At 35.3% G+C, this 27,846-nt stretch overlaps 3 protein-coding genes across 5 annotated transcripts; 2 read left to right on the top strand and 1 right to left on the bottom strand.

The window, feature by feature from the left end:
• Window positions 1-2,223: 2,223 nt before the first annotated feature.
• On the top strand, window positions 2,224-4,072 carry LOC105963381 (Eukaryotic aspartyl protease family protein). The gene has a single exon (XM_012987776.2). It carries the CDS (start codon window positions 2,231-2,233, stop codon window positions 3,797-3,799), a length of 1,569 nt encoding a protein of 522 aa, XP_012843230.2. The 5' UTR covers window positions 2,224-2,230; the 3' UTR covers window positions 3,800-4,072.
• A 5,363-nt stretch (window positions 4,073-9,435) lies between these two features.
• On the bottom strand, window positions 9,436-13,212 carry NPG1 (tetratricopeptide repeat (TPR)-containing protein). Of its 3 annotated transcripts, none has more exons than XM_088818919.1 (6): window positions 12,944-13,212; window positions 12,271-12,526; window positions 11,642-11,894; window positions 10,306-11,519; window positions 10,059-10,206; window positions 9,436-9,980 (listed from the first exon to the last, which is right to left on the bottom strand). In XM_088818919.1, exons 2-6 carry the CDS (start codon window positions 12,442-12,444, stop codon window positions 9,661-9,663), a joined length of 2,109 nt encoding a protein of 702 aa, XP_088675045.1. In that variant the 5' UTR covers window positions 12,445-12,526; window positions 12,944-13,212; the 3' UTR covers window positions 9,436-9,660. The 3 variants fall into 3 exon arrangements, with proteins under 3 accessions (XP_088675045.1, XP_088675051.1, XP_088675049.1); XM_088818925.1 differs by having other exon boundaries at window positions 12,271-12,458; window positions 12,944-13,182; XM_088818923.1 differs by having other exon boundaries at window positions 12,271-12,515; window positions 12,944-13,174.
• A 2,256-nt stretch (window positions 13,213-15,468) lies between these two features.
• On the top strand, window positions 15,469-19,488 carry LOC105963327 (Sec14p-like phosphatidylinositol transfer family protein). The gene is made up of 12 exons (XM_088818917.1): window positions 15,469-15,719; window positions 15,883-16,279; window positions 16,820-16,919; window positions 17,130-17,396; window positions 17,520-17,597; window positions 17,956-18,057; window positions 18,203-18,252; window positions 18,338-18,446; window positions 18,646-18,717; window positions 18,806-18,955; window positions 19,049-19,090; window positions 19,197-19,488. The coding sequence occupies exons 2-12, from the start codon at window positions 15,888-15,890 to the stop codon at window positions 19,239-19,241; spliced, it is 1,407 nt and encodes a 468-aa protein (XP_088675043.1). The 5' UTR covers window positions 15,469-15,719; window positions 15,883-15,887; the 3' UTR covers window positions 19,242-19,488.
• Window positions 19,489-27,846: the final 8,358 nt, after the last annotated feature.

The raw sequence follows: 27,846 nt of genomic DNA, 5'->3' as shown, positions 1-27,846 counted from the left end.
CGGTTTCTTAACTATTGACATAACGTGTTACATAATTGATTTAACTATTTATAAGTAATGTCTGATATCTTTTTAATTCAATTTTGTCATAAAAAAATAATAAATTTAATTCCTAACACATGTAAGAACCTAATCGTAAATCGTAATATTTTATCAAAGCGTAATATTTGAACCAATTAAGCTCAAGTCCTTTCAATTCGTAAACATTATTCAAATATTTAAATCGATTAATTAGCGCGCTCAACTATTGACAAGAACGTCTTAATCAAGTTAACTATTATTAATTAAAGTGTAATACATTTTTAATTCAATTTTATCATAAAAAAATAATTCCTGAATTACGTAAGAATCAAATCATAATGTTAATTAAAGCGTATGATTTGAATCAATTAAGCGCCCTTTTAATTTGTAAATATTATTCAAAAATTTGAATCGATTAAGTTCAACCACTGACAAGAACGTATTAATCGAGTTAACTATTTATAATTAAAGTCTACTATCCTTTTAATTCAATTTTAATAAAATAATAATAATTTAATTCGTAAAATCGTAAGAATCAAATCGTAAATCGTAAGATTTGATCTAACCATGAACCGATTAAATCTTACGATTTTTACGAATTAAATTTTATTATTTTTTATGATAGAATTCAATAAAAAAAAATATACTAAAATTTAACTATACATAGTTTGATTAATACGCTATTGTAAATTATTGAGTTTAACCGATTCAAATATTTGAATATTGTCTACGAATTGAAATGAGTTGAGCTTAATCGATCAAATCTTTGAATATTGTTTTTGAATTGAAAACACATGAGTTTAATTGATTCAAATATTACGATTTAATTAAATCTTACAATTTACGATCCAATTCAAACTTCAAATTCTTTCGAAATTCATTTTTAAATTACACGAGTTGATCAGCATTTCCTTAGATTTTTAAATTATATTATATAAAGATTTGTTAGTATGGGATATTTTTAATTTATAATAATAATTATATGAGAATTAATAATTTATTTAACATTATTTATATAAGTTTTATAACCATTATAAATTGTAGTGTTGTGATATATATCCGTATTGTTAGTTTATTGTCAATTATGTGTTTTGTTGTAATGGTAAGTATTCTTGTACATTTTCAGATGGTCACAAGTTCAAGTTTATGTTGATGCAATTTTGGATGGGTGGTTTAATGATTTTTACGAATAATGATATAATTGACTTTATAAATTTTAATTCAACAATAAATATAGAGAGGATAAAATTGACATTTCATTAATAATTTAGATGTTAATATTATAATTAAGAATGTAGGATAGCATTGATTATGAATTCATAGTTATTATAAGTAAAATTTCATTTGAATATTCTTCTTCTACTATTAATACTTTTAACCAACTCTCTAATAGTCTAATTCATATTTTCACAGCACAGATTGAAAAAAATAAAGAGTGGAACTTTCCTGAAGCATCCCACCAGAAACTTCGTCCTCTTCCTCTTTATTCTCCCCTTGCAAAACCTCCCCCACACTCCACTCAAATTCTTTATTTTATTAGTAACATATATGTATATATTAAGGGCAAATTTCACTCTTTTCTGGTGCTTTGACTCTAGTATCAGTTTACTCTATTCTACTTTTGATTGCATCTATTTACTCTTCTCCACTTGCAAATTATCATAGTTTAGCATTCGTTATTTGTTGTCAAACATTTAATTTTAACGATGTTTTGTATAAACTCTGAAATTACAAAAATGTCATCCCTCTTAAGGTAAATCATTACTAAAAAAATTAAATTAAAAAATTCATGACAACGAGAAAGCATGTCCACGACGACAACCACAATTTTTTTTTTTTTTTTTAACATTTTCTTATAATTATTTAAATTGGGAGGAGGGAATTTTTATGTAATTTTCAGGCTGATCAGATGGTGTTAAAGTCAAACGTCTGAAAACTAAAATTGCGAGCCATACTGAGATAATTTTTCAAGTGTAAGGAACAAATCGATGCAATCCAAAGTAAAAGAGGCAAAGACATATCGAGCCAAAGTATAATTGGGAAAAGTTGAATCTACCAATACATTTTATTCACACAGACACACAGTTTTTTTTTTTTTTTTTTTTTTTTTTGAGTAAATTCAAGTCCATTACAAGGGGAAATAGGGGTGGGGGGGACTCGAACCCTAGACCGTTACCCTATTGGTAAGGGCTAGGTGCCAACTCTCCTAATGAGGGTTGGTCACACAGACACACAGTTGAGAGTACATAAAACACCACAATACTCTGCCTTCACAAAACAAATACTCTGTTTTTTCTTCTTCCTCCAAATGGCTTCCTCTGTTCTCTTCCTACTCTCCATCTTCTTCACCTTTCTCTCTCTACAATCTTCTCTCTCTAACTCAGCCATACTCCTCCCCTTATCCCACTCTCTCTCCACCGCCAGTTTCAACTCCACCCACCACCTCCTCAAGTCCACCGCCACCCGCTCCGCCTCCCGCTTCCGCCGCCACCGCAGCCGCGTCTCCCTCCCACTCTCCCCCGGCGCCGACTACACCCTCTCCTTCTCCATCGGCGCCGAGACAATCTCTCTCTACATGGACACCGGAAGCGACGTCGTTTGGCTGCCCTGCCACCCCTTCGAATGCATCCTCTGCGAAGGCAAATACTCCCCCTCCGCCGTCTCCCACCCCGGCCCTCTCAACCTCACCTCCGCCTCCCCCACCTCCTGCAACTCCGCCGCCTGCTCCGCCGTCCACTCCTCCCTCCCTTCCTCCGACCTCTGCGCCATGGCCGAATGCCCCCTCGAGTCCATTGAAATCGACGAGTGCAACCCCTTCCACTGCCCGCCGTTCTACTACGCCTACGGCGACGGAAGCTTCGTCGCCAGGCTTTACCAGGACACGCTGTCGTTCCGTGCGGCGGCGCCGCCGCTGGAGCTTCCGAAGTTCACCTTCGGCTGCGCCAACAGCGCCCTCGGAGAGCCGATCGGCGTCGCCGGCTTCGGACGTGGACTGCTCTCTTTGCCGGCCCAGCTCGCCAGAAGCTCGCCGGAGATCGGAAACTACTTCTCTTACTGTTTGATTTCCCACTCGTTTGACGCGGACCGAGTTAGGCAACCGAGTCCACTCATTCTGGGTAGGTACGAGGAAAAAATAAAGAAAGATATTACAACTACTAGTACTACTACTACTACTACGAGCAAAGATAAGGTTGTTTATTACAGCTACACGCCGATGCTGAATAATCCGAAGCACTCGTACTTTTACTGTGTGGGGTTGGAGGCGGCGTCGGTGGGTGGGAGGAGGATTCCGGCGCCGGCGAGTTTACGGAGGGTCGACCGTAGGGGCAACGGCGGTATGGTGGTGGACTCCGGGACCACGTTCTCTATGCTGCCGAGAAAATTCTACAAATCGGTCGTCGGCGAGTTCGACCGCCGCGTCGGCGCGGTTTTCCGGCGGGCGAATGCGGTGGAGGAGCGGACCGGGCTGAGCCCGTGCTACTATGCGAAGGAGGGGGAGAAAGTCTTCGCCGGCGTGGCGCAGTTGGTGTTGCATTTTGGAGGGAATTCGAGTGTTGTGATGCCGAGGAGGAATTACTTTTACGAATTCTCCGATGCGGCGGCGAAGCGGGTGGTGGGGTGCGTGATGTTGTTGGACGGCGGAGATGAGGCGGAGGGAGGCGGAGGGCCTGCGGGGCTGCTGGGGAACTACCAGCAGCAGGGGTTTGAGGTGGTCTACGATTTGGAGGAAAAACGGGTCGGGTTTGCCAGGAGGAAGTGCGCTTCTATGTGGGGATAATTTGAACTATGGGGATCACACGTGCGGGCTTTGACCCTAGTGTTTTGACTTTTGGGGTTTGGTCAAAACGGGTCGGGTTGGGTGGCAATCGGATCCTTCTTTGCTTTGCAATTTTTGCTTCTGGTTTTTGGGTTACGACGAAATTGTATGGGTCAAGAGATGAGAAGCAAAAATTGGAAGGTAATAAAAATAAGGGAAATAATGTAAATGTGTACATTTTAAAAATAACTCTTTAAATATACTTGTATTTATATAATTTTTTTTTACAATAAATATCTGGTCGTCTGATTTTTTCGGGGTAGAATTATACTTTTGATCCCTTATATTTGGTTCAATTCGACTTTTGGTTCCGGTTGTTCTAAAGTAAAAAAAAATCACCTCTAGTGTTCAATTTTAAACACTTCCGGTCCTCTCTGTTATATGTCCGTTAGCAAGTAATGGAAAACACTATTTTGAAACCAAAATTGAAATTGAATTTTTTTTTTGGGCTAGAAAATAATTATAAATTTAAAATATAGTACTTATAATTAAATTTTTAATAATAAAAAAATTAACTAAAAATTTATTTTTGATTACACCTAATACTATTTTTTATTATACTACTTATAATTAGTTTTTTAATAATAAAAAAGAAATTAAATAAACAAATTTCATTTATATTTAATATTATTAAAATTTTAACTATAAGTAGTATACATTAATTTTCTAATTACCCCCCGTCCCCCCAAAAAAAATTAATTTCATTTTAGGCCCCAAAATAGTGTTTCCGTTATTTGCACATATATCGGGCGGGACCAAAAGTGTTTACAATTGTATCTTATATTCACTTCGGAACAACACAGACCAAAAATGAAATTCGATCAAATATTAGGGCCCAAAAGTGTAATTATGCTATTTTCCCGGTGTTGACTTCTACTAGTACCTGTGAACTGAGCAAGTACAATAAATGGTATTTAATATTTATTTATTGCATTGGGGAATGTCAAAAGAGGGAAATAAAAAGTTCTTGGATCAATTTGAACAACTGTACTCATAGGACTTGATCACCTTGATTCGCTGTACTATCCTACAAGATATCTTTATCTAACTATTGGGACTAAAATAAAACATCAAAAATGTTTCATTATTAATTTAATTTCATGTAATTGTAAAGATATAATTACTGGTTAAAAGAATAAAGAAATTTACCCCGCGCATCGCACTGGTATAATTACTGGAAGAATAAAAAAGATTTAGCATGCGCATTGCACTGGTATAATTACTAGTTAAAAGAATAATATAGTTCAATATGCATGTGAAATTAAGTATGTGGAATTGATTATGATAATTACTAAAAGTAAGGATAAACATGAGAAAAAAATAATAAAAACACACACATATATATATATAAATCTCAACCTAACCTAATTTTAAAAACCCTAGCTCGTTTCCAATGAAGCGCGATATATGTGTGAGTAGACTCGGTGCATGCACTAAAACATTTGATGAAGTCGATTGTAATTACGATTGTTCCGAAGATTGGGCAACTTCAAAGGCAATGTTTGGAAGCGTTTTGGATCTTATTTTGATTTCATTTTGAGGAAATATGTTTTGGGGGAATAATTTGAGAATGAAAGTAATGTTTGTTTGTATTTTGAAAGGAGACAAAATACACTGTAGCAAGTCAAATCATGTTTAAAGGTGTTAGAAAAAGGTATGTTTGAGTAAAAAAATTTAAAGGTGAAGTGATGTTTATTTGTTTTTTAGTGAAGACATTTTTTACTGTAGCAGTCCAATCATTTTACTGTAGCAGTCACATCATGTCTGAAGGAGAGAGAAACTTTTGAAATTGTTTTGAGAAAATGATTTGAAAAGTGTAATAAATCCCATTTTGTTTTGGGGAAACAATGAAAACAAAATAAAAACGGTTCCAAACATACCCCAAATACTCCACCGCGCGTGCGGGATTTGCGAGTCCTCTTTTCTTGGAGTTCCACAAGTCTGCAATTGCTACCATGATTGTCCCTCCAAAACCTTTTATTTTCTTCATATATAGTCGAATTTAATTTCTTTAAAGAATTTGTTTAATGAATTATTTTATAAGTGACAGTAATTAATAAAGATTGTTATTTTAGATGTCAATAATACTGAAATTTTATTTGAAATACCATTTGGTCTAAGGATTTGGCATTGGGGAATTTTTATTAGTGGGAATTAAAAATGACTTCCGGTTACATTTGTGAGTTGTTTATTAATAGGGATTATTTTGTAGACCCCCTCATTTCCAAATTATATAGAACTAACTACCAAGTGGATTACACTCTAGGTGAAACTCCCCTCATTTCGAAAATATTTTGACATACCCCCCTGGGCTACCCTGAAGTTCCTATAATACCCTTCTAAAATCAATTTTAACCCTAGCCACTCACGGTCTCTCTCTTCTTCTCCCAAATTCAAAATCCCGCCTCTACAAACCTCTCACCGGCGAAATTGCTTCCCGGAGCCATAACTCTCTCTCCGGTGGTCGGAATTCGATGGTTTAACTACCGTTGGATTCCTCTCGTCGAGCTCTTTCTTTTGGTGGTGATTTCATTCAGTTTCGAGCGCGGATCTGTTTCTGCAATTTTTTTTCATTCGAGAACGGTGGTCTTGCCGGAGCTTTATTTTGTGTTCCACCCGTCGAAATTTGACGGGTCATCCACCGTTGGATTCCTTTCGTCGGGATCTATATTTTGATGGTAATTTCGTTTATTTTTATTTTTTTTCAGATTTATTTCTATATTTTTTTGCATTTCCCAGCAATAACCTCTCTCTCTATCTCTCGATCTCTTAATGTTTGGTGATTTTTGAGTGTTTTGATGTTTTTATTCAAATTTGTTGATTTGCACTAAAGTAATTTCTTTTTGTTTTGATTTTGCAATTGCAGCTTAATGAAGGCCATTGATCATTTCCTTGAAGGTGTCAATTTTTTGTTTTTTTAAGTTACATCATATCTGTTCAACAGACTGTGAACATAACTATACATTACTATAGTAACATGTAGTTACATGTAGTTACATATGCGTATATTTATGTATTTTCGATTTGTATTTTTTGGTTCTGATGTGATTTATAATAAAAATATTTAAATTTTGTAAATTTTTGTTGGGGTTTTATGAATTTATTTTGTATAAGTCAGTATTCGTGTGTGTATACGTACAATTGATCGACTAAAAATATGGGGAAAAAACGAACATAACTATGAATTACTATAGTTACATGTAGTTATTTTCAGTACTGTAAACATATTGTTTTGAAAATTAAAAATAAAAATAAAAAAAATAAAAAAAAAATAATTTTTTTTATTTATAACAAAAATTAAAAAATAAAAAAATAATAAAAATATATATATATATATATATATATATATATATATATATATATATATATATATATATATATATATATATATATATATATAAAAAACAGATTAATAAAAAAAAAAAAAAAAAAAATAATAAATAAATCAGCGAAAATGATAAATGCAGGACCATAAATGCTGAATGCAGTTTGGCCGAAAATTGCACATAAGGGTAGTATAGTACTTTCGCTTCCCCAGGGGGTATGTCAAAGGATGATTTGGTCTTGGGTTTATCCCTAGTTTATTTGGTGGCTAGGGGGGTATGTAAAATAACCCCTTATTAATATATGTGGTCATTTGAAATTTGTCTTCAAAATTTTATCATGAAATTTATGTGTTTAATTCAATTAATTAAAGATGTGAGAAATAATAAGGGCTCGTTTGGTTACCCTTATAAGGTCACAATAACTACATAGTAGGGGTTAGTAATATGTTCGGTTGGCAAAATTCACATATTATCAAATCAGCTACTAAAATTAAAGTTTGCTATTAAGTGCTACTATTTCATTAAATTAGTAACACCATCTCCCCTGAGATTAATTTCTTAAGGGAAAAAAATATATATTTTATCCTTCAAACTACATGTTAATTTTATTAAATAAACGATTTTATAGACAAATTACATATAATACTAGAATCTAGCAAATCGATTTAATACCAGATCTAATGCAATGAATTGAACGTCTCTAAATAATTAATTAGCCAGTAGATAATTAGTTTCATCTTATATAATCCAAATTAATTTGATATAGGTGAACGCACAGGCCCTTAGAATAGAATGTGTAAATTGCAAACATGTATAAGTATGGCCGATGCAATCTTTCAAAAGTAAACCATATAAATTTGATTTCTTAAAGTAGGGATGACAGTTTAACCCGCCGCGCTCCAGAATTACCGCTTAATTCCCGTCCAGTTAGCTAATGGAGTCGGCATGGATTTTTTGAAAAAACCACTCTTAACGGATATGGGGTAGATACGAGTTTTGAATAGATGCATAATTTAACATCGATCATGGATTAATAGTTTTTTACTTTCTTATAAGAGTTCAATATATAATTTTGAATGGTAAAAATTGTAATTTATTAATCTTTTTGTTGAATTTTTAATATAAACCCAAAAAAAAGGTTTTATTTGCAATTTTAAATTAAGAGAAACTGGAAATATCATATGCATTCGGATACCATTTATGGCTATTGCCTATTCGAGTAAAAAAAAATGAACATAAATTGGAAAATTATTGGGAATCATAAAAAATAATAATTAGTAATAATTGGGATGGGTGGCAGAAAAGGACAAAAAGGCGCCGCCGGTAGCTGTCTGAAGCTGACATCAGATGAGTACAATTAAAGATGTCTGATCAAAGCCAGCTGTCTGCCAACTTCCAAGCGTGTGCTTCTACATACTTTATTGCAACTTCTGCCATCACTGGCTCGAATTCAATGCTGATTTTTTTTCTTTCAATTTTTTTAATCTTTTCTCCTTTTTTTTTTGTTTAAATTTTTTTTTTTTTTGGTAATACTACCTTTCGTAGTAATATTAATGTGTTGATATATTAAATGTTTTTAATTGTTTTATTAGAACAATCAACACTATAATATTATTGTGACAACATATTACTGTCTAAGATAATAAAATGATATTACATGAGCCCCTCAAAACAAAATTTAATTTGAACTAAATGAGAATTCAAAATTCATTTTTTTAATTAAATTCTTAGTTTGAAATAATATATAAGCTACATTCATAATTTTTTTCCGTATCTTGTATTTATACTCTACATTCTATAACCTATGCTCTCTCTCTCTCTCTCTCTCTCTCTCTCTCTCTCTCTCTCTCTCTCTCTCTCTCTCCACTAGTAGCACAAAGACCGGTGGCGGCAGTGGAGGGAGCATGAGCGAGAGCGGTGGAGGCGGCGGCGGCAGTAGGGGGCTGTATTGCTCGTCTCGAACTCAAACTCGATTAGAAAAGAATAATGAAACATGTATAGAACATCAAGATACTCCGGTTTGATTTATGTTCGACTCGATTAAAACTCGTTTTAGTTCGACTCAATTGCCTATGAAGCCAAGTTTGAAACAACTTTGAAATCTTGATAAGAAATTCATTAACACCCATCATCTCCCCATTTCACAATTTTTACATGTAATAAATAGATAGTTGAAGGATGGTTTAGCAAAACTAATTTATTAGAAACATCATATTTCTAAAGTTCAAATGTAAAATAAAAATTAAATTAATACAGAAAAAGAGATACACATTAACAAAAATTTCTCTTATTATTAACAAAGCTTTTTTTACAGGCCTTCTCATTAAACAAAAAAACAAGATCGAAAAGTGTACACAAGTTCTTGGCACAAACCGAAAAAAAAAAAGAAAAAAAAAAAAAAGAAATGTGACTATTGAAACAGAAAACGAAAGTGAATTCGACAAAGAATCAAAGAATGAACACTTGGATAATTAAGTTAGGAAAAAGAAAAGATCATCATCGAATAGTACTGAAACTTTCGATTGGTTCGGATTCTTCGAGCACAGAAGCTGCTTGGAAACAGTCAACAGCATCAGCGATTCTTCCATCGTCTTTATGAACAATGCCTAAATGGTACCAAGCCATATAATTGGTCGGCTCGATTCTCAATGCATCGGAAAGTAGAGTTCGTGCCACAGGCAACATCTTCGGCCCCATCTTACACATCACATTTCCGATTAATATCTTGCAAGGTACATACTTTGGTTCCAACAGAAGCGCGTTTATATACGCAGCTAAAGCCTCACTTACGCGCCCTTGTTTTTCATGCATAACACCTGGCCCAAGATTTGACAACGACTCAGATTAATATTTTTCGTTTATTTTTTTTTACGGAAAACGATTCGATGACTCACCTTCTGTGTGCAGTGATTCTGCCGAATACTCTTTCAACGTCCGAGCTTTCTCCAAACACACCTCCGCATCCTTCCAATGTGAAAGAATAGAGTACAATTTTGCTAGTCCATGCCATACTTCGTATTCGTCTATGTTATCATCCTCCACCTATATAAATTCAAACCGCCAAATCACGAAAAACGTAAACCAAAAAAGATAGGCTAACAAACTTCGTTTCGATAATCACTACTCCCAATAAAAGAAAACCTGAGGCGCAACTCCGAGGGGTCCGTAAGATTTTCTCTGCGCTTGAACCAATGCAAGAAGATACCGATAAGTCTCGATAGCATCTTTATGAAGCGACTGCGATATTTTCAGCTTAGCTTTCATTCGAAGAAGCGAGCCTTGGTCCCACTTCGAAGTCTCGTCTAACGCGGCATCGGTAACAACTTCAGCTTCCAAGAACCTCTGCTGAGAAGACAAAACCAAAGCAAGCAATCTCCAACCCCGAATCATTGATCCACCGGTTGCATCTAAATACTGCTTAGCGTACCTCAAAGCCGCATCCATATTCCGATGCTCGGCATAATGAACACCTAATTCGAATATCAAATCCGAGTTTTCGGGCTCTAACGATAATGCGCTGTCTAACGATTTCAGTGCCTCCGATTGAAGACGAGATCTTTCAAAATCTGAAGAAGAGAGTTTCGCTTGCTTCCCTAAGCAAAGGCCCAACATACGTAAGCCCACACCTTTTAAATGTGATGAATTCGGTCCGTTTGAATTCGCGATTGCGTTTTGCGCGTACTTCACTCCCTCGGAAGCAAGCAACACATTCTCGCTGCATATCTTGGCAGCCAAAAGCAATGACATGACATCGTTCGGCTCCTCGTGTTTGTGTAGAGACATTCTAAGCAAATCCAGAGCGGAACTATTTTGTCCGGCCCCACTTAAGGAAAGTGCCATTGCTTTCCATCGTTCGATACGTTGTATCTCTCCTGGAATCGCCTCTTCAATCTGCTTCACCAAAACCGAAGTTTGGCTGCACAGAGAGAGAGAGAAAGTGAGGTGCTCGAGCACAGATGGGTCCCACTTGGTTTTTCCGAGGTAGAACTTTCGCATGAGAATCATCAAGAGCAAAATGGCTTCTTCGAGATTGTTTTTAGGTACGTAAGAACCGTCTATTTGTACAGCTAAACTCGGCGGGCCCACCTCCACTCCACTGTACAATAAAAAAACCGCGAACGCTTTTTGAACCCTCGCGCAACATTCGTTGTCGAGGTTCCATTGACTTAGTAGGGCCCGGCGATATGCTGACATGGCTTCCGTGTAGTTGCCAGCTTGCTTCCATAACTCCGGGAGAAGCTCAACGGCATGACTAACGGTTTCTTGAAGCTTATTTTCTACCAACACGTCAGGTATACCATCGGTGAATATCTTTTCTACTGCATCAAGTACACTTCGGCACTCTTGAGCAGCCTCTACAAATAGTAATCAAACAGAATTTTTTGTATCAAATCGGATTAATATAAGCAGTTAATACGGTGGTTTATTCGTAATATTGTTAATAATTCTTTAAAGAAATGTTTAAATAGTACACTACCAGGTAACTTTCCCAGCTTCTGAAGAGACTTGGCTTTCAAGTATATGGCCTCAAGTACGAGGTTAGTAGCATGTTGTGAGACAGCGGATAACGATTCGCTTCGAGAACGACCCTTTTTGGAAGGCTGTTTATCGCCTAATGAATGTTGCATGCGTTGTACGGCCGCTTGAAGATCGATTCCATCAAAGACACGTAAAGCACTTTCGAGATTTCCTCGCTGATATTCCAACTTCCCAAGAAGAGCTCTTGCTTCCTGAAAATAATTCGATAAAGTGTCATATTCGACACTTACCTTCAATCCAGTCACGAAACAAAATAGTAAAGTTGCGGCCGAGAAGATTCACGGAAAACGAGATATATCGAACGATGAATAAAGATAAAATAAAAAGACCGTTTATCCTCTACCTATAACCTGTAATGCAACAATTCAGCTTTTATTTCAAGATTCCGAGTCAAAAGCCTTTTGTCGTAAATATGAAATTACCAATAGTAATAGGATCTAACCTAGCTTCACTTTCGATTACTTCAAACAGTAGTTCCCAAGGAATAATAAAAAAGTCAACGTTCGAAATAAATCTTCATATGCAACAAAAGAAACAAAAACAGGGCAAGTGTTGTATCGGTCAAACCTCGAAATTGAGCGATAAACCGTCTCGCAATGCAGATTCAGCCTCTTGAATGTTTCCCGCATCGAGTTTTTCTTCGAATTCATTTGTTTTCATGCAAATCCCATTCGCAACAAATTGCCGAACAGACGGATCATTCTCGAATTGGTCCGCCTCTGCCGATTCACCTTCCGACATCTTCTAATCCCAATCTACACTTTTAATTATGACGAACGAAATTAAATTTGTTCCGTAATATCTTTCAGCACCTGCAGCTCAGCTGTACAATTATAATGACAACAATTAACATAATCGAAACCCTAAAATGCTAAATTAAACAACATGATCAGATCAGCATTCAAGTTCGTGAAGAATGAATTGTTATTGGGAATAAATCCACATGATTTATACATCAAATACAAATTAAAATCCTCCCAAAAAAACAAAAAAAAAAATCAACAAATCAGTTCATCAAGGAGAGGCGAATTTCAAAATTAATTGCGAATTCGTTTTGACTGATCTCAGATAAAATCAATTCAGTATAAAAAATCAATATTTGGGGAAAAGAAAAGGGCTACAGGGAATTAAAAATCCATGATTGACCTTAATCTAGATTTTATAAAGCAAAATACATCACGAAAAAAATACCCAAAATACAGAAAATTGCATAAAAATTCGCATTGACGAAAACAATTACCTTCCACAATGCAGTATTCGCAATGTATGATTCTGAAGAAATTAAGCACTTAAGAGAGAGAAAGAGAGAGAGAGAGGAGAGAGAGAGAGAGAGAGAGAGAGAGAGAGGTTAATTTGGTAAATCAAATAGATCGTAGAAATAATGGATCAGAAGAAAAATGGTGAAACGGAAGCCATCTTTTCGAAGTTCCCACACTTTGTTGACGAATCGGATGGCATTCTTGCAATTATTTTTTTTTTCTTTCAAATAATGATATAAATAAATGTATTTAAGAATATATTCAATTAACTAAGCAAATAATGATGTTAAAAAAATGTGACATATCTAAATCCACTATCAGATAATTTTATAAAAATACCTCAAATAGATTAAAATATTATACTTCTTACTGGTGTTGCAAATACTTTTAAATATAGATTATGAACTTTTTTTTCCACATAATCTGTTTTTAGCTGTTTGCAAAATAAGTTTTTGCTTTTGCTTCTTTTAAAATAAACTGAGTTAATTTATAATTTTAAAAACACTCATGTACCTGTTTTTTCTATTTTAGTTGATTTTCCATAAAATTTGCAAACACCCCCAACTTTTAGAAAGAATCACTTAATTCCAACTTAACTCACAATCACTAATTTCTACTTTTAAATAAGCTCTTGCAAACACCACCTTAGTCTTTTAAGCTGCAAAGTTATAAATCAAACTCGTAAAATTAAGCTTCATGTTTTTCAATCGATCATGTCTTTTTTGGGACATAGTTGACTAAATATGAGATTTAAACAACTTCAACTTTGAGAACATCTATGTGCAGAGACAATTGTAATCGGTATGATGATAGTATTCTATAAATAATTTCATCCATACATTCAGAAAACATGTATTCATTTGTTTCGAATAATTCAGTACTCTAATTGTCTTTTCAATATTGTTTTTTCACAATTTCTCTCAAAATTGTTAACACAAATCATCTCACATTTCAAATGTTCTTCAAGTTCAAACAATGTCGCCATTGTGAACGGGACTCCCCGACAATTTCTTTTGTTTTTTCTCTTTTCGCCTTTTTCTCTTTTTCTTTTACTTTTTTTCCCAAACACAACAAATGCTCTTCTACCACAATTGTAATTCTAATTGTTAAACTGATCTTTCGATTTTTGCATTCAACAATAACAATATAATAAAGCATATGAATTGATAAAGTCCGTGCACTTAATAAAACAAGTAGAAGAAGTAATTTGGGATTAATACTTGCATAAAATCATAGAGTTGTGTTCACAAATCTCACATATATAGCTAGGTTAGAATAAAGTCCTAAAAAGTAAAAACTAGGAGATTAGCTACTCATAATTATAATAAACACAAAAGTATAATTCATAAAAAAAGAAAGTAAAAATGTGCTTGAAATCTTCGAGTTTTTCGTCTTCGCTTCTTGCCCCTTGCTATAGATATTATGGAATTAGGTTTTTTTTTCGTTCAGGGTATTTTCTTATATAGTGCCAAGACTTGGTAAAAGGGCAAGAGATTCCTTGTACAAATGAATTTCTCTTACTACGCTCGGACAGAGATTCATACGGCCATCTTAGACTTTTTCTTCTATTCAACAGCTCGGACGACCGTCTTAGTTTTCAAGGTATAACTGGGACGGCCGTCTGAGTTTTTTCAATCATTTTGCTATATTTTTCTCCTCGGAACTGTCGTCTAAGATTCTAGTGTAATCCTCAGACGGCCGTCTGAGGCCTTTTTTTGATCTTCGACTAGTTTTTTCCAGTCTTGCCCGTTTAAGCTCCATTTTTTACCGTGTTGCCCTCAAATCATCCGATTCTCCAATATGCACCTAAAAACACAATAAACAAGTCTTTAAGCACCATTATATTTAACCAATAAAATCCCACAAAAGTCCTTGTAACAGAATATAAATCAAGTGTAAAATCTACGCTCAACAAAATTCAAAGGAATTGGATGTTCCATATCAATTTAGAGATCGAACTATTCTTGCATCCAATCGTATAAGGAAGACGATAGAGAGAATGATGAGAAGATGGAGGATACTCAACTAGATGACAATGATGAAACGATGGAGCATGCTGAGGCGGAGACTGATTGGGGTGACGAAGCTAGTGACGATGAATTCCCATAACTCAAGGGTCCGCTTTAATTAGAGGGTCCGTTGGAAGGGGCTCCGAGTATTATTAACTTGATACATTGGTTCAAGTCACATATAGCGTCGTATGTTTAATTAGAGCATATACTTTTTTCAAATGGCAATAATAAATATGAAAGAACGAAATATAAATTTAGACAAGTGTATATGAATAACGAAAAAAATGAGAAATTGAAATTATTTGAAAACTGAACCGTTTAGAGAGACCACACAAATAGAAAAATAACATTTAACTATTAATTAATTTTAAATTTATTTTACCAATTAATGGAGTACTAATTAAGCAGATAAATTTTAAAATTTCATATTTTAAGAACGGTTAATTAAAGTGCAGTTAATTAATGTTTACTTAAGCAGTTAAAACGCCTGTTGATTGGCGGGGTTTCTTATCATTCAAACATTCCCAATTATTCCATTCCTCCCCATTCAAGCAAACCCTACAATTCAAAATTGGCATTAGATACTTCAATTGCTTCATTTTTTGCCCCAATTCTCTCTCTCTCTCTCTCTCTCTCTCTCTCTCTCTCTCTCTCTCTCTCTCTCTCTCTCTCTCTCTCTCTCTCTCTCTCTCTCTCTCTCTCTCTCTCTCTCGTTGAACCAATTCTGAGCCTGCAGATTATAATGGTATGCACTTCTTCACACTTTGTTTAAGCTTTTCTTCTCTTTCAAATTATATTTACACAACGGGCCATGTTATTAAATTCCCGAATTCGGTTACTTTGTCGAATATCTTGATATAAATCAAGCGATTAATTATGCAGTTCTGATTTCGACAACACGCATATAGGTACCATGCAGAAACCGAAGGAATCGCTGAACGAAATATTCATTTCGTCGGGTGGTGGACGGAATATTAATAATACTAACGACAAATCGGCAAATACTAACAAGAAGACGAAGAAAAATAAAATAAAATCTTTTCATCCTCCTCCAATCGAAAATCACTGGCAATTGCAGCCTATAAAAGAGCCGCGTATATCCCACCTCAGTTTCGTATCGATGCTGTCACGGCCATTCAAGTATATGGAATCGTTTAAAAATACGAAGAGGAGCCAGAGTATGAAAACGGTTTTCGAAGGAACTCATAATTCAAACGATGAAAAATTGGTCGACTCCTTGCGTGAATTGCTTCGCGTTGAAGGTCATTTACCGAGGAAGCACTCCGATTATCATACTCTATTGAGGTATATATATATATATGTATATATATGTATATTTTCAGTTGATTTAAATGAAATATAGAATAGTGACATAACTTTGCTCCAACTTTGTAAGTTATATATGTATATATAGGGCAAATTGCAAGTCACCCCCATAAATTTCTAATTTTCACACTTTATCCCCTCGAAATTAAAAAAAATGAATGCCCACCTTCAAAATGCTATACTTGTTGCACATTGCCCCGATAGCAAAATTGCGATGGATTATTTACCGGAATTGAGTGATTTTGTTGCACGATGCCCCTTTAAATGTTTTTTTTTGTTGCACATTGCCCTTAAGACATTATTTTGCTACACATTGCCCCTTTAAAATGTTGTATTTGCTGCACGATGCCTACCGAAGCAAACTTCAGGGGGTTATCTCTTTTTTGATTTTTTTTTTGTGGGGGGGGGGGCAGTCCAAAAATGGAAAATTTAAATTTATAGGGGCTGAAGTGCATTTTGTCCATTATATATTGATTAAGTCCTTTGTTGTAATTTGTTGGTTATTACATAATATTGCAGATTTCTTCGAATGAGAGACTTTGATGTAGCGAAAGCGAAAGACATGTTTGTGCAGTACATAAAATGGCGTGACGAATTTGGCGTCGACGCAATTTCAAAGGTAAAAAAAATGCTAACATGTGAGATCGATCGATGTGGTATATAATCGATATTTAAATAATATTTAGTTATTTATTAATTAGTAGTTTGTATCTATATTTAGTTAATACGGATATTTATCATCTGTGTTCGTCTTTGGAATACTTCTCGGTTTCTTCCATTAACAAAGAAAACTAACATATATCTCTTATTTGGTTGATTTTTTCGGCAGGAATTTAAGTTTGACGAATACGAAGAAGTGAAAAAATGTTATCCGCATGGATTTCATGGGGTCGATAGATACGGGAGGCCAGTTTATATCGAAAGAATCGGAATGGTAGACCTCGATAAATTTCTTCGAGTAAGTAGCATCGAGCGATTTGTGAAGTACCATGTTTGTGAACAAGAAAAGAGTATCAAATGGAGATACCCTGCTTGTTCACTTTCTGCAAAGAAACACATTGCTTCAACCTTAAGTATTTTGGATGTCAAAGATGTGGTAAGTGTGTGTGTGTGTGTGTGTGTGTGTGTGTGTGTGTGTGTGTGTGTACATTGTTAATGTAGTTTAAATTTTAAAATAAAGTTTAAATTTTGATTCTCTCCGATTTCGAACTATCGACAGGGAATGAATCAGTTCTCGAAGCCTGCTAGGTATCTTTTCGTCGAAATTCAAAAAATTGATAGCTGCTATTATCCTGAGGTAATTATTATTATTATTATTATTATTATTATTATTATTATTATTATTATTATTATTATTATTATTATTATTATTATTATTATTATTATTATTATTATTATTATTATTATTATTATTATTATTATTATTATTATTATTATTATTATTATTATTATTATTATTATTATTATTATTATTATTATTATTATTATTATTATTATTATTATTATTATTATTATTATTATTATTATTATTATTATTATTATTATTATTATTATTATTATTATTATTATTATTATTATTATTATTATTATTATTATTATTATTATTATTATTATTATTATTTTTATTTTTAATTTCATGGACAATGTTTTTTCAGACACTGCATCAGCTTTTCATTATAAATGCTGGAGCAGGATTTAAGGTTCTCTGGAAAGCAATAAGGGCTTTTCTCGACGCACGAACTTTGGCGAAGATCCGAGTAATTTAATATAAGCATATATATTTTAATGTTCTCTTTTTCGTTTAATCTTACTCGTATATTACTGCTTCTTCTTTTTTCGTATTTAAGTTTCTTTATTAACGTAGACGAACGAAAGGCGTTTTGATATGAATTTTGGCAGTAGGTATTGGGAAGTGACTACAAAAGCAGCCTAATTGAAGCTATTGAACCAAGGTAACACCACAACACTATTTATATTATATTAAATATATAATAAAATTTTCGAATAACAAAAAAAAAAATATTAATCAATTTGCAGTAATCTTCCGAGTTTCTTGGGTGGCGATTGCACGTGTAGTGAATCGGGTGGTTGCCTTTTTAGCGATAAAGGACCTTGGAATGATCCTGAAATTACACAAATGCTTCAGGTTTTTAATTCTTTATAATTGTTTTTTTTTTTTTTTTGCAATACACGATAGAGTTTCGAGCATATCGAGCATACCCTCAATACGTGCGCCTAATCTCTAATTTACGGAATTTCAATATTGATCGTATTTTGGATAGATTAAATGTTTTAATCCTTGCTATTTTAATTAATTAAAGTCTACAAATATTTATTTACTTTAGGGAATGCTTTATGACGAGGAAGAGTCGGGAAACGGGCACAACAAAACGAGTGCCGCCTTCTCTAGTGAAAATGTACGCGTTTTTATTCAAAAAAGACATACATATTAGTATCCATGTGTTTTTAATTACTTAATCCATAATTATTTAATTTTAAATACAGGAGAATAATGTTGGATATAAAGATGTGTACGATGTTGTAACTTCGTCGGCAGACGAGGCTGTAAGAGATGGACGCGGAACAAAATACGTCGATACTCGTTTGTTAGAGAAGATCCATGCATTTGAGCCTGTTCTTGAAGATGCAAAAGAAGTGACTTCTTTTTCCAACTATTTATTTATCTTGATTTTTTTTATCTGACAATTAATTATTAATTAAACAAAAAACCCATGAATTGTTTTGCAGAAAATAAGGATGCTTGAAACATCTCTCAAAGAAACAAAATTGGTAAGTAATCAAAATTATTTAATTATTATATAATTATTCTCATTTTTTTTTTATTATTATTATTTAATTTGTTGGTTCCTTTATTGCATGTTTTTGACCTTTGCAGGTTTTACAAGGACTTGCACAACATATAGAAGAATTAAAAAGATGAAAAATGGATTACCAGAAAAGGCATTTGAATTTTATTTTCATAATAACTATTAGTATTAATTAATAATATGTGATAAATGAAAAAATATAAAATATACATGTGATAATTAATGTATTAATATTAGTATTTATCTTTGGTCGTAGAATAGTTAAATCAGGGATTATAAATTGTTGTAATTTCATAGGTTGTCATTACTGACATAACTGTTATATTATTTATTCAAAGTTATATTATTGATATCAATAAATATAGTGAAACACGTTTTTGTATTTTACAAAAATGTTTTTAACTCTCTTAATTTCAAACTAAATTTTAGTTATTACTTAGTGGGCCAAGTGTTATCACTTAGTGGGCTAAGTGTTGTGACTTAGTGGTTTTTTTTCTAACTTCCAACTAACCCACTAACCCATTATCTTGAGTGCTCTTGTGGTTGGTTTTCTTGCAGATCATGGGCTGAAGAGTGGAAGCTTGGCAAGTCTATAAATACCAAACTCAAGACTCAAGATTATCACAGATTTCGTGAAAACAAAATAGAGAGCTGAAGTTTTAATCTCGAGAATTTTAGTGTGTTTTCTAGGATCTGTTGTACGTACTATTTATAAGTACATTCTTTGAAATCTAGAATTTTTGATATCTTTCTTTTAGTATCTAGATTTGGTTGTAAGAGTGATCTTGAAAAAGATTCACTCATAAGGAAGAAGTTTTCGCACTCTTCTGTTTGTATTCTTGGAATACTGATTTTAATATATTTTCCGTCCTGTAAAGGGCAAGTTCACAAGTCTTTACTTGTGAACATTTTTAATTCTGAGTATTGTTCTTTTGTCTTTATATTTCCGCTGCATGTTTGTTCAAGTGTCATAACACCTTCAACAACACCTCTGTATTAAACGAATTCGGGACCATAAATTCTTTCAATTGGCATCAAGAGCCAACACTTGACGTATACTAAGTGTTTGTTCCTATTTTCTTTACAGAAACGAATTCGTGATGGATACTCAGATGACTGCTTCTATGCGACCTCCTGTACTTGATGGCACGAACTACACCTACTGGAAAGTCAAGATGAGGGCGTACATCAAAGCCATTGATGAGAGAGCATGGAGATCTATTCTCACTGGATGGAAGCCACCAACTATCACAGATGTGGACGGAGATGTTTTTCCAACTCCAGAATTACGGTGGACACCAGACGATCTATCAAATGCTAATCAAAACTCAAAGGCGTTAAATGCAATTTTCAATTCAGTAGATTTAACAATGTTTAAATTAATCTCTGTATGCACTTCTGCAAAGGATGCTTGGGAAATTCTTCAGCTACATTGCGAGGGATCAGATAGTGTCAAAAGAACCAAGCTCAGATTACTCTCTTCCAAATTTGAGAGACTGAGAATGGAGGAAACTGAAACAATTTCTCAGTACAATGAGAAGCTGATTGACTTGGCTAATGAATTTCAATCCTTAGGTGGTCCTTTGAGCAACGAGACACTAGTGAATAAGGTATTGAGAACTCTTCCAGAAAGGTTCAGCATGACGGTTACTGCTATTGAGGAGGCTAAAGATACATCATCTCTACGGCTGGACGAATTAATAGGAAGTCTCAAGTCCAGAGAGATGAACTTCGAAGATCAAAGAAAGGAGAAAGGAAATGCTATCTCAAATGCACTCCAGGCAGAATTAGAGAAGGAAGATGTTGCTCCGGAATATGATGATGATGCAGAAGAATGCCTCAATAATGTGGCATTTCAGATTCAGAAATTCAACAGGGCGTTCAGGCGAAGTGGAATCAAGCCCAGGCAGTTATTCTCAGAAGGGTCTCCACAAAATCGACAAACTCAGCCCCGGAACAGATCTATTCCACAGAGAACATTTCCTCAAACACCTTCTCAAAACAATTTAAAAAATTCTTCTTTTATTCGTTCAAATTCTGAACCACCTAACTTGGATCATATTAAATGCAGGGCCTGTTCAGGATTTGGACATTATGCTAATGAATGTGCAAATACCTTGAGAAGGAGAGGAATGAGTTTGATTTGTGCTGTCAGTGATGAGGAGGAAGAACAACCTGAACAGACAGAGGAACAGCAATCCTCTAAACAAGCTCTTTCTGTCAGATATCTTACTGGAAGTTCCACTGAAACAGAATCCCAAGGAGTCTCCCTGGATGCTGCAACACTTTCTGAAACACTTTCAATTTGTGAGTTAAATACTGATCAATATACATGTTTAAACTCTATTTCTGTGAATACAGCAGAATCCAGTAATGAAGCAGTCAGTGATGATGAAGAAATGTGTAAAAAGCTGATCAGAAACTTGGAGAATAAGACTCAAGCTCTAGATGCAGCCAACAAAGAAAATTCCTCCCTCAAAGAAACAATCACACATTTGGAGGTTGGAATCACCAAGAAGGATCTTGAACTGGCAAAAGTGAAAGAAGAACTCAAAAAGGCAACTCTAGCAATTAAGAGGATGAACACTGGCACAACTAAGCTCGAAGAGATTGTGTCAATGGAAAAGCACTACAAACATGAAGGGCTAGGGTTCAAAAAACAAATGAAGCCAGTTAAGAAGAAAGAAATTGTCTTTGTAAAAGAGAAGGGTGCAAACAGAAAGGATTGCAGGAAGTCCACAGTCACCACTCCAGATTCCAGAATAAGAGGTTATGTTTGTCATTACTGTTTCTCACCAGGACACATTCGTCCATTTTGTGAAAAACTCAGCAGTGACAAAATGTTGTATAAATAAGCCACAACACTTCAAGGAACACTTCAAAGAAAAATGTAGAATCTACCAAAAAGGAGTGTAAAATATGGACTCCCAAAGGTAAATTTTTGTGCAAAGCAGTATACACCTCTTTAAATGCTAACATTTCAGGTTCATGGTACTTTGATAGTGGATGCTCCAGGCACATGACTGGAACAAAGGAATTTCTATCAAACTACCACACACTTAATGGAGGACGTGTAACCTATGGAGGAGGAGCTAAAGGCAAAGTGGTTGGACGTGGAACACTCAGTATTGAGGGGCTTCCAAAACTCTCAAATGTTTTACATGTTGAAGGATTGGGGTCAAATCTCATTAGTATCAGTCAATTGTGTGATGATGATCTACGTGTAGAATTTGATAAATACTGTTGTTCTGTGTTTGATAATCAAAATCATTGTGTACTTACAGGTTCCAGATCAATGGATAATTGCTATCAAACAGGTGACACCATCTCATGCAAGAGTTCAAGAGTAAGTGAAGTAGAGCTGTGGCACCAGAAACTAGGACATACAAACTTCAAGAATCTGAAGCTTCTCAACAAGTACAATGCCATAAGAGGAGTACCAGATCTCAAGATCAAAGATATTCCTATATGTGGAATGTGCCAGAAGGGAAAGCAAACCAGAGTACCACACAAAGTGTTGTAACACGTTGGTACCACTATTTGTTTTGAACTTGTACATATGGATCTTATGGGTCCTATAGAGGTAGAAAGTCTAGGTGGTAAAAAATATGTCTTTGTATGTGTAGATGATTTTTCAAGATATACTTGGGTGTATTTTTTGAGAGAAAAATCAGACACCTTTGAAGTATTCAAAAATTTGTACAGGTTTGTTAGAACTCAATTTCAAGTTTCTGTTCGTAGGATAAGATCTGATCATGGAAAAGAATTTGAGAATGCTTTATTTTTTGCTTTTTGTAATAAAAAGGGAATAAAGCATGAATTTTCTGCTCCAAAAACTCCTCAGCAAAATGGCATTGCTGAAAGGAAAAACAGAACTATTCAGGAAATGGCTAGGGTGATGATGAGTGCAAAAAATTTGTCTAAAAGGTTTTGGGCTGAGGCTGTCAACACAGCCTGTCACATCTCAAACCGTGTGTATCTAAGATTAGGATCTATGATGACTTCATATGAAATTCTTTATGGTAAGAAACCTAATCTAGAATACATGCATGTGTTTGGGTGTGTCTGCTATGTTCTAAATGATAGAGATCATCTAGCTAAATTTGATTCAAAAAGTGATTTGAGCTTGTTTATGGGATACTCTAATAACAGTCATGCTTATAGAGTATACAATCTAAGAACTCGAACCATTATTGAATCTGTAAATGTGGTATTTGATGACTTTGCTGATCTCCGCAGTAAAACAGCTGAAGATGAAGTTGATGACTTGATTGGTGAAAGGGAAACAACAGAAGAAGACACTTCTGCCACAGAAAGCCCAGACACAAACAGTCCAGTCTCAAGAGAAGAAGGTGCTGAGCCAAGTGTCACCACATCTGACTCAACACATCCTACAGAGACTGAGTTGCAACCAACCCTAGATGTCTGCAGAAAGGAACCATCAAGCAGAATCCAGAAAAATCACCCATCAACTCAAGTAGTGGGTGATATCTTTGGTGGAATAAGAACCAGAAGAAAAGAGAGAGTGAACTACAGAGATATGGTAAGATTTTCTAATTTATCTTCTGAATGTGCACTAACTGGAACCACTTGTTTTGTGTCTTCAGTGGAACCCAGGAATATTGCAGAAGCTCTGAAGGATGAATTCTGGGTAAATGCAATGCATGAAGAGTTGAATCAATTCATCATAAATGATGTGTGGTACTTAGTTCCCAGACCAAGCCATGTAAATGTGATAGGGACTAAGTGGATCTTCAAAAACAAAACTGATGAAAAAGGTACAGTTGTTAGAAATAAGGCTAGGTTAGTAGCACAAGGATACACTCAAATTGAGGGTATAGACTTTGATGAGACTTTTGCTCCAGTAGCTAGAATTGAATCAATTAGATTACTTCTTGCTATAGCCTGCTTTCTTAAAATCAAACTGTATCAGATGGATATCAAAAATGCATTTCTGAATGGGATTTTAAATGAGGAAGCATATGTTGAACAGCCAAAGGGTTTTGAAGATTCTGCCAAGCCTAATCATGTTTTCAAGCTTAAGAAGGCACTGTATGGTCTTAAACAAGCTCCTAGAGCATGGTATCAAAGACTCACTGACTTCTTACTTGAAATACAGTTCAATAGAGGGGAGGCAGACAGAACCCTATTTGTTAGAAGAACTAATAATCATATCATTATTGTTCAGATATATGTTGATGACATTGTTTTTGGCTCTACTTGTGCTAACCTTTTACAGTCTTTTGTAGATTCAATGTCTCACACTTTTGAAATGAGTATGGTAGGGGAGTTGAATTACTTCTTAGGACTCCAAATCAAACAGACAGGTGAAGGAATGTTGTTAATCAGAAGAAGTATGCTCTCAATCTGGTTAAAAGGTTTGAGTTGGAATCAGCCAAGCACATGAAAACTCCAATGGGATCCAGCCAAAAACTGTCCAAGGATGATGTTGCAGAAGATGTTGACAGCACTCTCTACAGAAGCATGATTGGAAGTCTTCTGTATCTAACAGCAAGCAGGCCTGACATTATGTTTAGTGTTTGTGTGTGTGCCAGATATCAAGCAAATCCCAAGGTCACCCATCTTAAAGCTGTGAAGAGGATTATTAGGTATGTTGCAGGTACAGTAGACTCAGGGATTCAGTTTTTCAAAGACACAAATACAAACTTGATAGGCTTTAGTGATTCTGATTGGGCTGGGGATATTAGTGACAGAAAAAGCACATCAGGTGCATGTTTCTTTTTGGGGAATAATCTAGTTTCTTGGTTTAGTAGAAAGCAAAACTGTGTATCTCTTTCAACAGCTGAATCAGAATATGTAGCTGCTGGAGGGTGTTGTGGTCAACTAATTTGGATGAAACAAATGTTGGGAGATTATGGGTTAACCAGTGATACCCTGACCATATATTGTGATAATTCAAGTGCTATTGACATTTCAAAAAATCCCGTTCAACACTCACGAACTAAACACATAGATATTAAACATCATTTTATTCGTGATATAGTTGAGAAAAATATAGTGTGCTTAAAGTACATTCCTACAGAAGATCAGCTGGCTGACATCTTTACAAAGGCATTAGATTATGAGAGGTTTTCAAAACTCAGAAAATCTCTCGGGATGTGTACTCAATAAACATGTCCTGAAACGTGTTGCAACACCTCATCAAATATCTTAAGCTGCAACACAATTTACTGAAGCATTAGCTTCATTAAATAATGACTTCACTATGATGTATTATTTTCTAAATCAGTAACTGGAAGTCTTTCACCTTGAAACGTGATCATGCTTCATGTAAACATTTAGACAAATAATTACACTCACATAAGTCAAACTCCTCTATTTTGATAGTCATATCTTAGTAACTGAGGAACCTTCAAACTGAACACTTGATCATGTTCCATGTGAATTGTTTGACTTGAAAATAAGAGTTTATATATATATATATTATTATAAAAAAAAAAAAAATATATATATATATATATATATATATATATATATATATATATATATATATATATATATATATATATATATAATAATAAATATATAAATATACAGATATAATAGTATCTATGCCTGTCAGCAAATTTTTCTCACTATTAATCATCAATAAATGTATTTTTCTATTATTTGTGAATATTTCTTGAGTGCTACGGTTTTATTGATTTTTCTCTTTTCATTTTAATTATCCCTATTTATATGGGTCATGGGTACATGGGTTAATTCCTTATTTGCCACTAAGTCCACTCCTTATTGTGCCATGTGTCACGTTTTTATTTTAAACTGCCAAGGAAATTTTATTCTCCTTAATCACACTCTCCCCAAGAAAAACGGACACCACTTCTTCACCTTCTCCACTTCAATTTTTTCTTTCTTCTTCAGCAAAAATTAGGGCTTATAAATTTCGTGCTTCTTCTCACAAAATTCACACTCAAAAATCAAAAGCACAAAGAAGCAATTTTACTTTATCTACTGTATCATGGCATCCCCACCTAGAAATCCTCCTCCAGCCGTCGATGGTGATGTCCACAACGATGCTGCAGCACCTGTACCAGCAGACCCACATCTGGCCATCATCGTTCATCCAATCAACTTTGAAGCTGTTCCTATCAGCTACATTGAGCTCGGCGACGAGCTGAACCCGATTGACCCAGACAACTTCGATTTTGTGGGTCCCTCTTCCACCGCCGAAAGATTTCCAACGCGCCGGTCAAAGCGCACGAACCCTTTTCCAGATCTGAACACTGCGGTGCCTCAACGCCGAAGAGGAGAAAACTCTCCCCGGAGAGGAAGCAGAGGTGGAAGAAGAGGAAGCAGAGGTGGCCGCACTCCAGTCCAGTCAAACCCACGAAGAGGTCTTCATCTGGTAGATGAAGAAACTGATGACGAAGCAGGGGATCCTACCTTTGCTGCACCACAGGCTCAAGCCTTGTCCTCCAGCTCCTCTGAGTCTTCATCCAACAACTCACCTTCCCCAGCATCAACTCAGGGGGAGACGTCGCAGCCCAGCATGGCAACAGCAGCCTCTCAACATTCTGTTCCTGAAGGTGTTGCTGCACCTGTTTCAGAAGGTGTTGCTGCACCTGTGTCAGAAGGTGTTGTTGCACCTGGTTCAGAAGGTGTTGCTGCATCTGCCTCTGAAGGTGTTGCTGCACATGCTCCAGAAGATGCTGCTGCACCTACTGTTTCAGCAAATGTTCCTCAGAATGCTGCTGAGGATGCTGCCCCTTATCAGGATGAAGAAATGCCTGATTTCTCTGGAATGTCATCAGCAGAGCATGTAGACATTCCATTTGTCGATGCTCAGGAGTTCACCACTACAGAAGAAACTCCATCAGCACCTCAGGGAGATCCTCTGGAAACCCTGGCAGAAGCAACAGCTCAAGCAGATACAATTCCTCCTCAGGCTGAAGAATCAGAGAAAAGTGAAGACAGTTGGGAGGTTCCACTAGCTACTTTTCGCAAAAACTTGTCATCTTCTGATTCCGACAGTGAATCCTCTGAAGACTCTTCTCAGCAGGAAGAAGGTGTTGCCCCACGTGCTGCATCACCTGAACCAGCATATGTTCCTGATGAGCTTGAAGATTCAGAAGATGATGATTCCTCAGAAGAAGAAGAACCAGACCTGGATGGGAAGAACTTGTCAATCCCTTTTGAGGTAACAAATGCCTTCAGTCCTAATTTCTATTTTGAGTCTGATTCACTGTTGAGTCCTCAAGTCATGAATTGTCATTTCATTGAGGAAAAGAAAATTTCTAAGGAAGAATTTGATAGGCATAGGATAACAGCTTTTCTTCACCAAAGAAAAATCCTTAACCTAGTTGAGATTGCCTGCTCTTATGATCCCTTGGTTGTGAAAGAGTTTTATGCCAATTTGCAAACCTCCTTTTTAAAGAAAAACTCTCCAAACTTTGGCAAAGTTTTTGTGCGCAATGCCATTTATTCTTTTTCTCCCAAAGTTATCAACTCTCATTTACAGACTCCTACTGTGATTGATGAGGATAATTATGGTGATTTTACTGAGATTTGCAAAGTTATTTCTGGAAACCGTTTAAGAAATTGGCCTGCACACCCAAGAAAATTTCAAGTCTCTCAACTCACTGCCTTCTACTCTGTCCTGTTTAGACTCACAGTGGCTAATTGGATTCCATCCAAAAATGTCTCTGTGGTAACTAAGCCTCATGCTGTACTCATGTACAAATTGGGGATGGGTTTACC

The sequence above is a fragment of the Erythranthe guttata genome, chromosome 1 (genome assembly GCF_056151865.1).
Source record: "Erythranthe guttata isolate IM_541 chromosome 1, IM_541, whole genome shotgun sequence".
NCBI lineage: Eukaryota > Viridiplantae > Streptophyta > Magnoliopsida > Lamiales > Phrymaceae > Erythranthe > Erythranthe guttata.
The sequence above is the reverse complement of the archived record's forward strand: the minus strand, read 5'-3'. Positions and strand labels throughout refer to the sequence as shown.

What these genes read in the sequence shown, in the direction of transcription:
- LOC105963381 (XM_012987776.2), top strand. Translation starts at nt 2,231, where the DNA reads ATGAGGGTTGGTCACACAGACACACAGTTGAGAGTACATAAAACACCA.
- NPG1 (XM_088818919.1), bottom strand. Translation starts at nt 12,444, where the DNA reads ATGTCGGAAGGTGAATCGGCAGAGGCGGACCAATTCGAGAATGATCCG. An exon ending in GTTTATCGCTCAATTTCGAG is followed by an intron (nt 11,895 to 12,270) that starts GTTTGACCGATA and finishes AATTATTTTCAG; the next exon opens with GAAGCAAGAGCTCTTCTTGG. An exon ending in AGAATCACTGCACACAGAAG is followed by an intron (nt 9,981 to 10,058) that starts GTGAGTCATCGA and finishes ATCTTGGGCCAG; the next exon opens with GTGTTATGCATGAAAAACAA.
- LOC105963327 (XM_088818917.1), top strand. Translation starts at nt 15,888, where the DNA reads ATGCAGAAACCGAAGGAATCGCTGAACGAAATATTCATTTCGTCGGGT. An exon ending in AAATTACACAAATGCTTCAG is followed by an intron (nt 18,447 to 18,645) that starts GTTTTTAATTCT and finishes TATTTACTTTAG; the next exon opens with GGAATGCTTTATGACGAGGA. An exon ending in TTCTTGAAGATGCAAAAGAA is followed by an intron (nt 18,956 to 19,048) that starts GTGACTTCTTTT and finishes ATTGTTTTGCAG; the next exon opens with AAAATAAGGATGCTTGAAAC.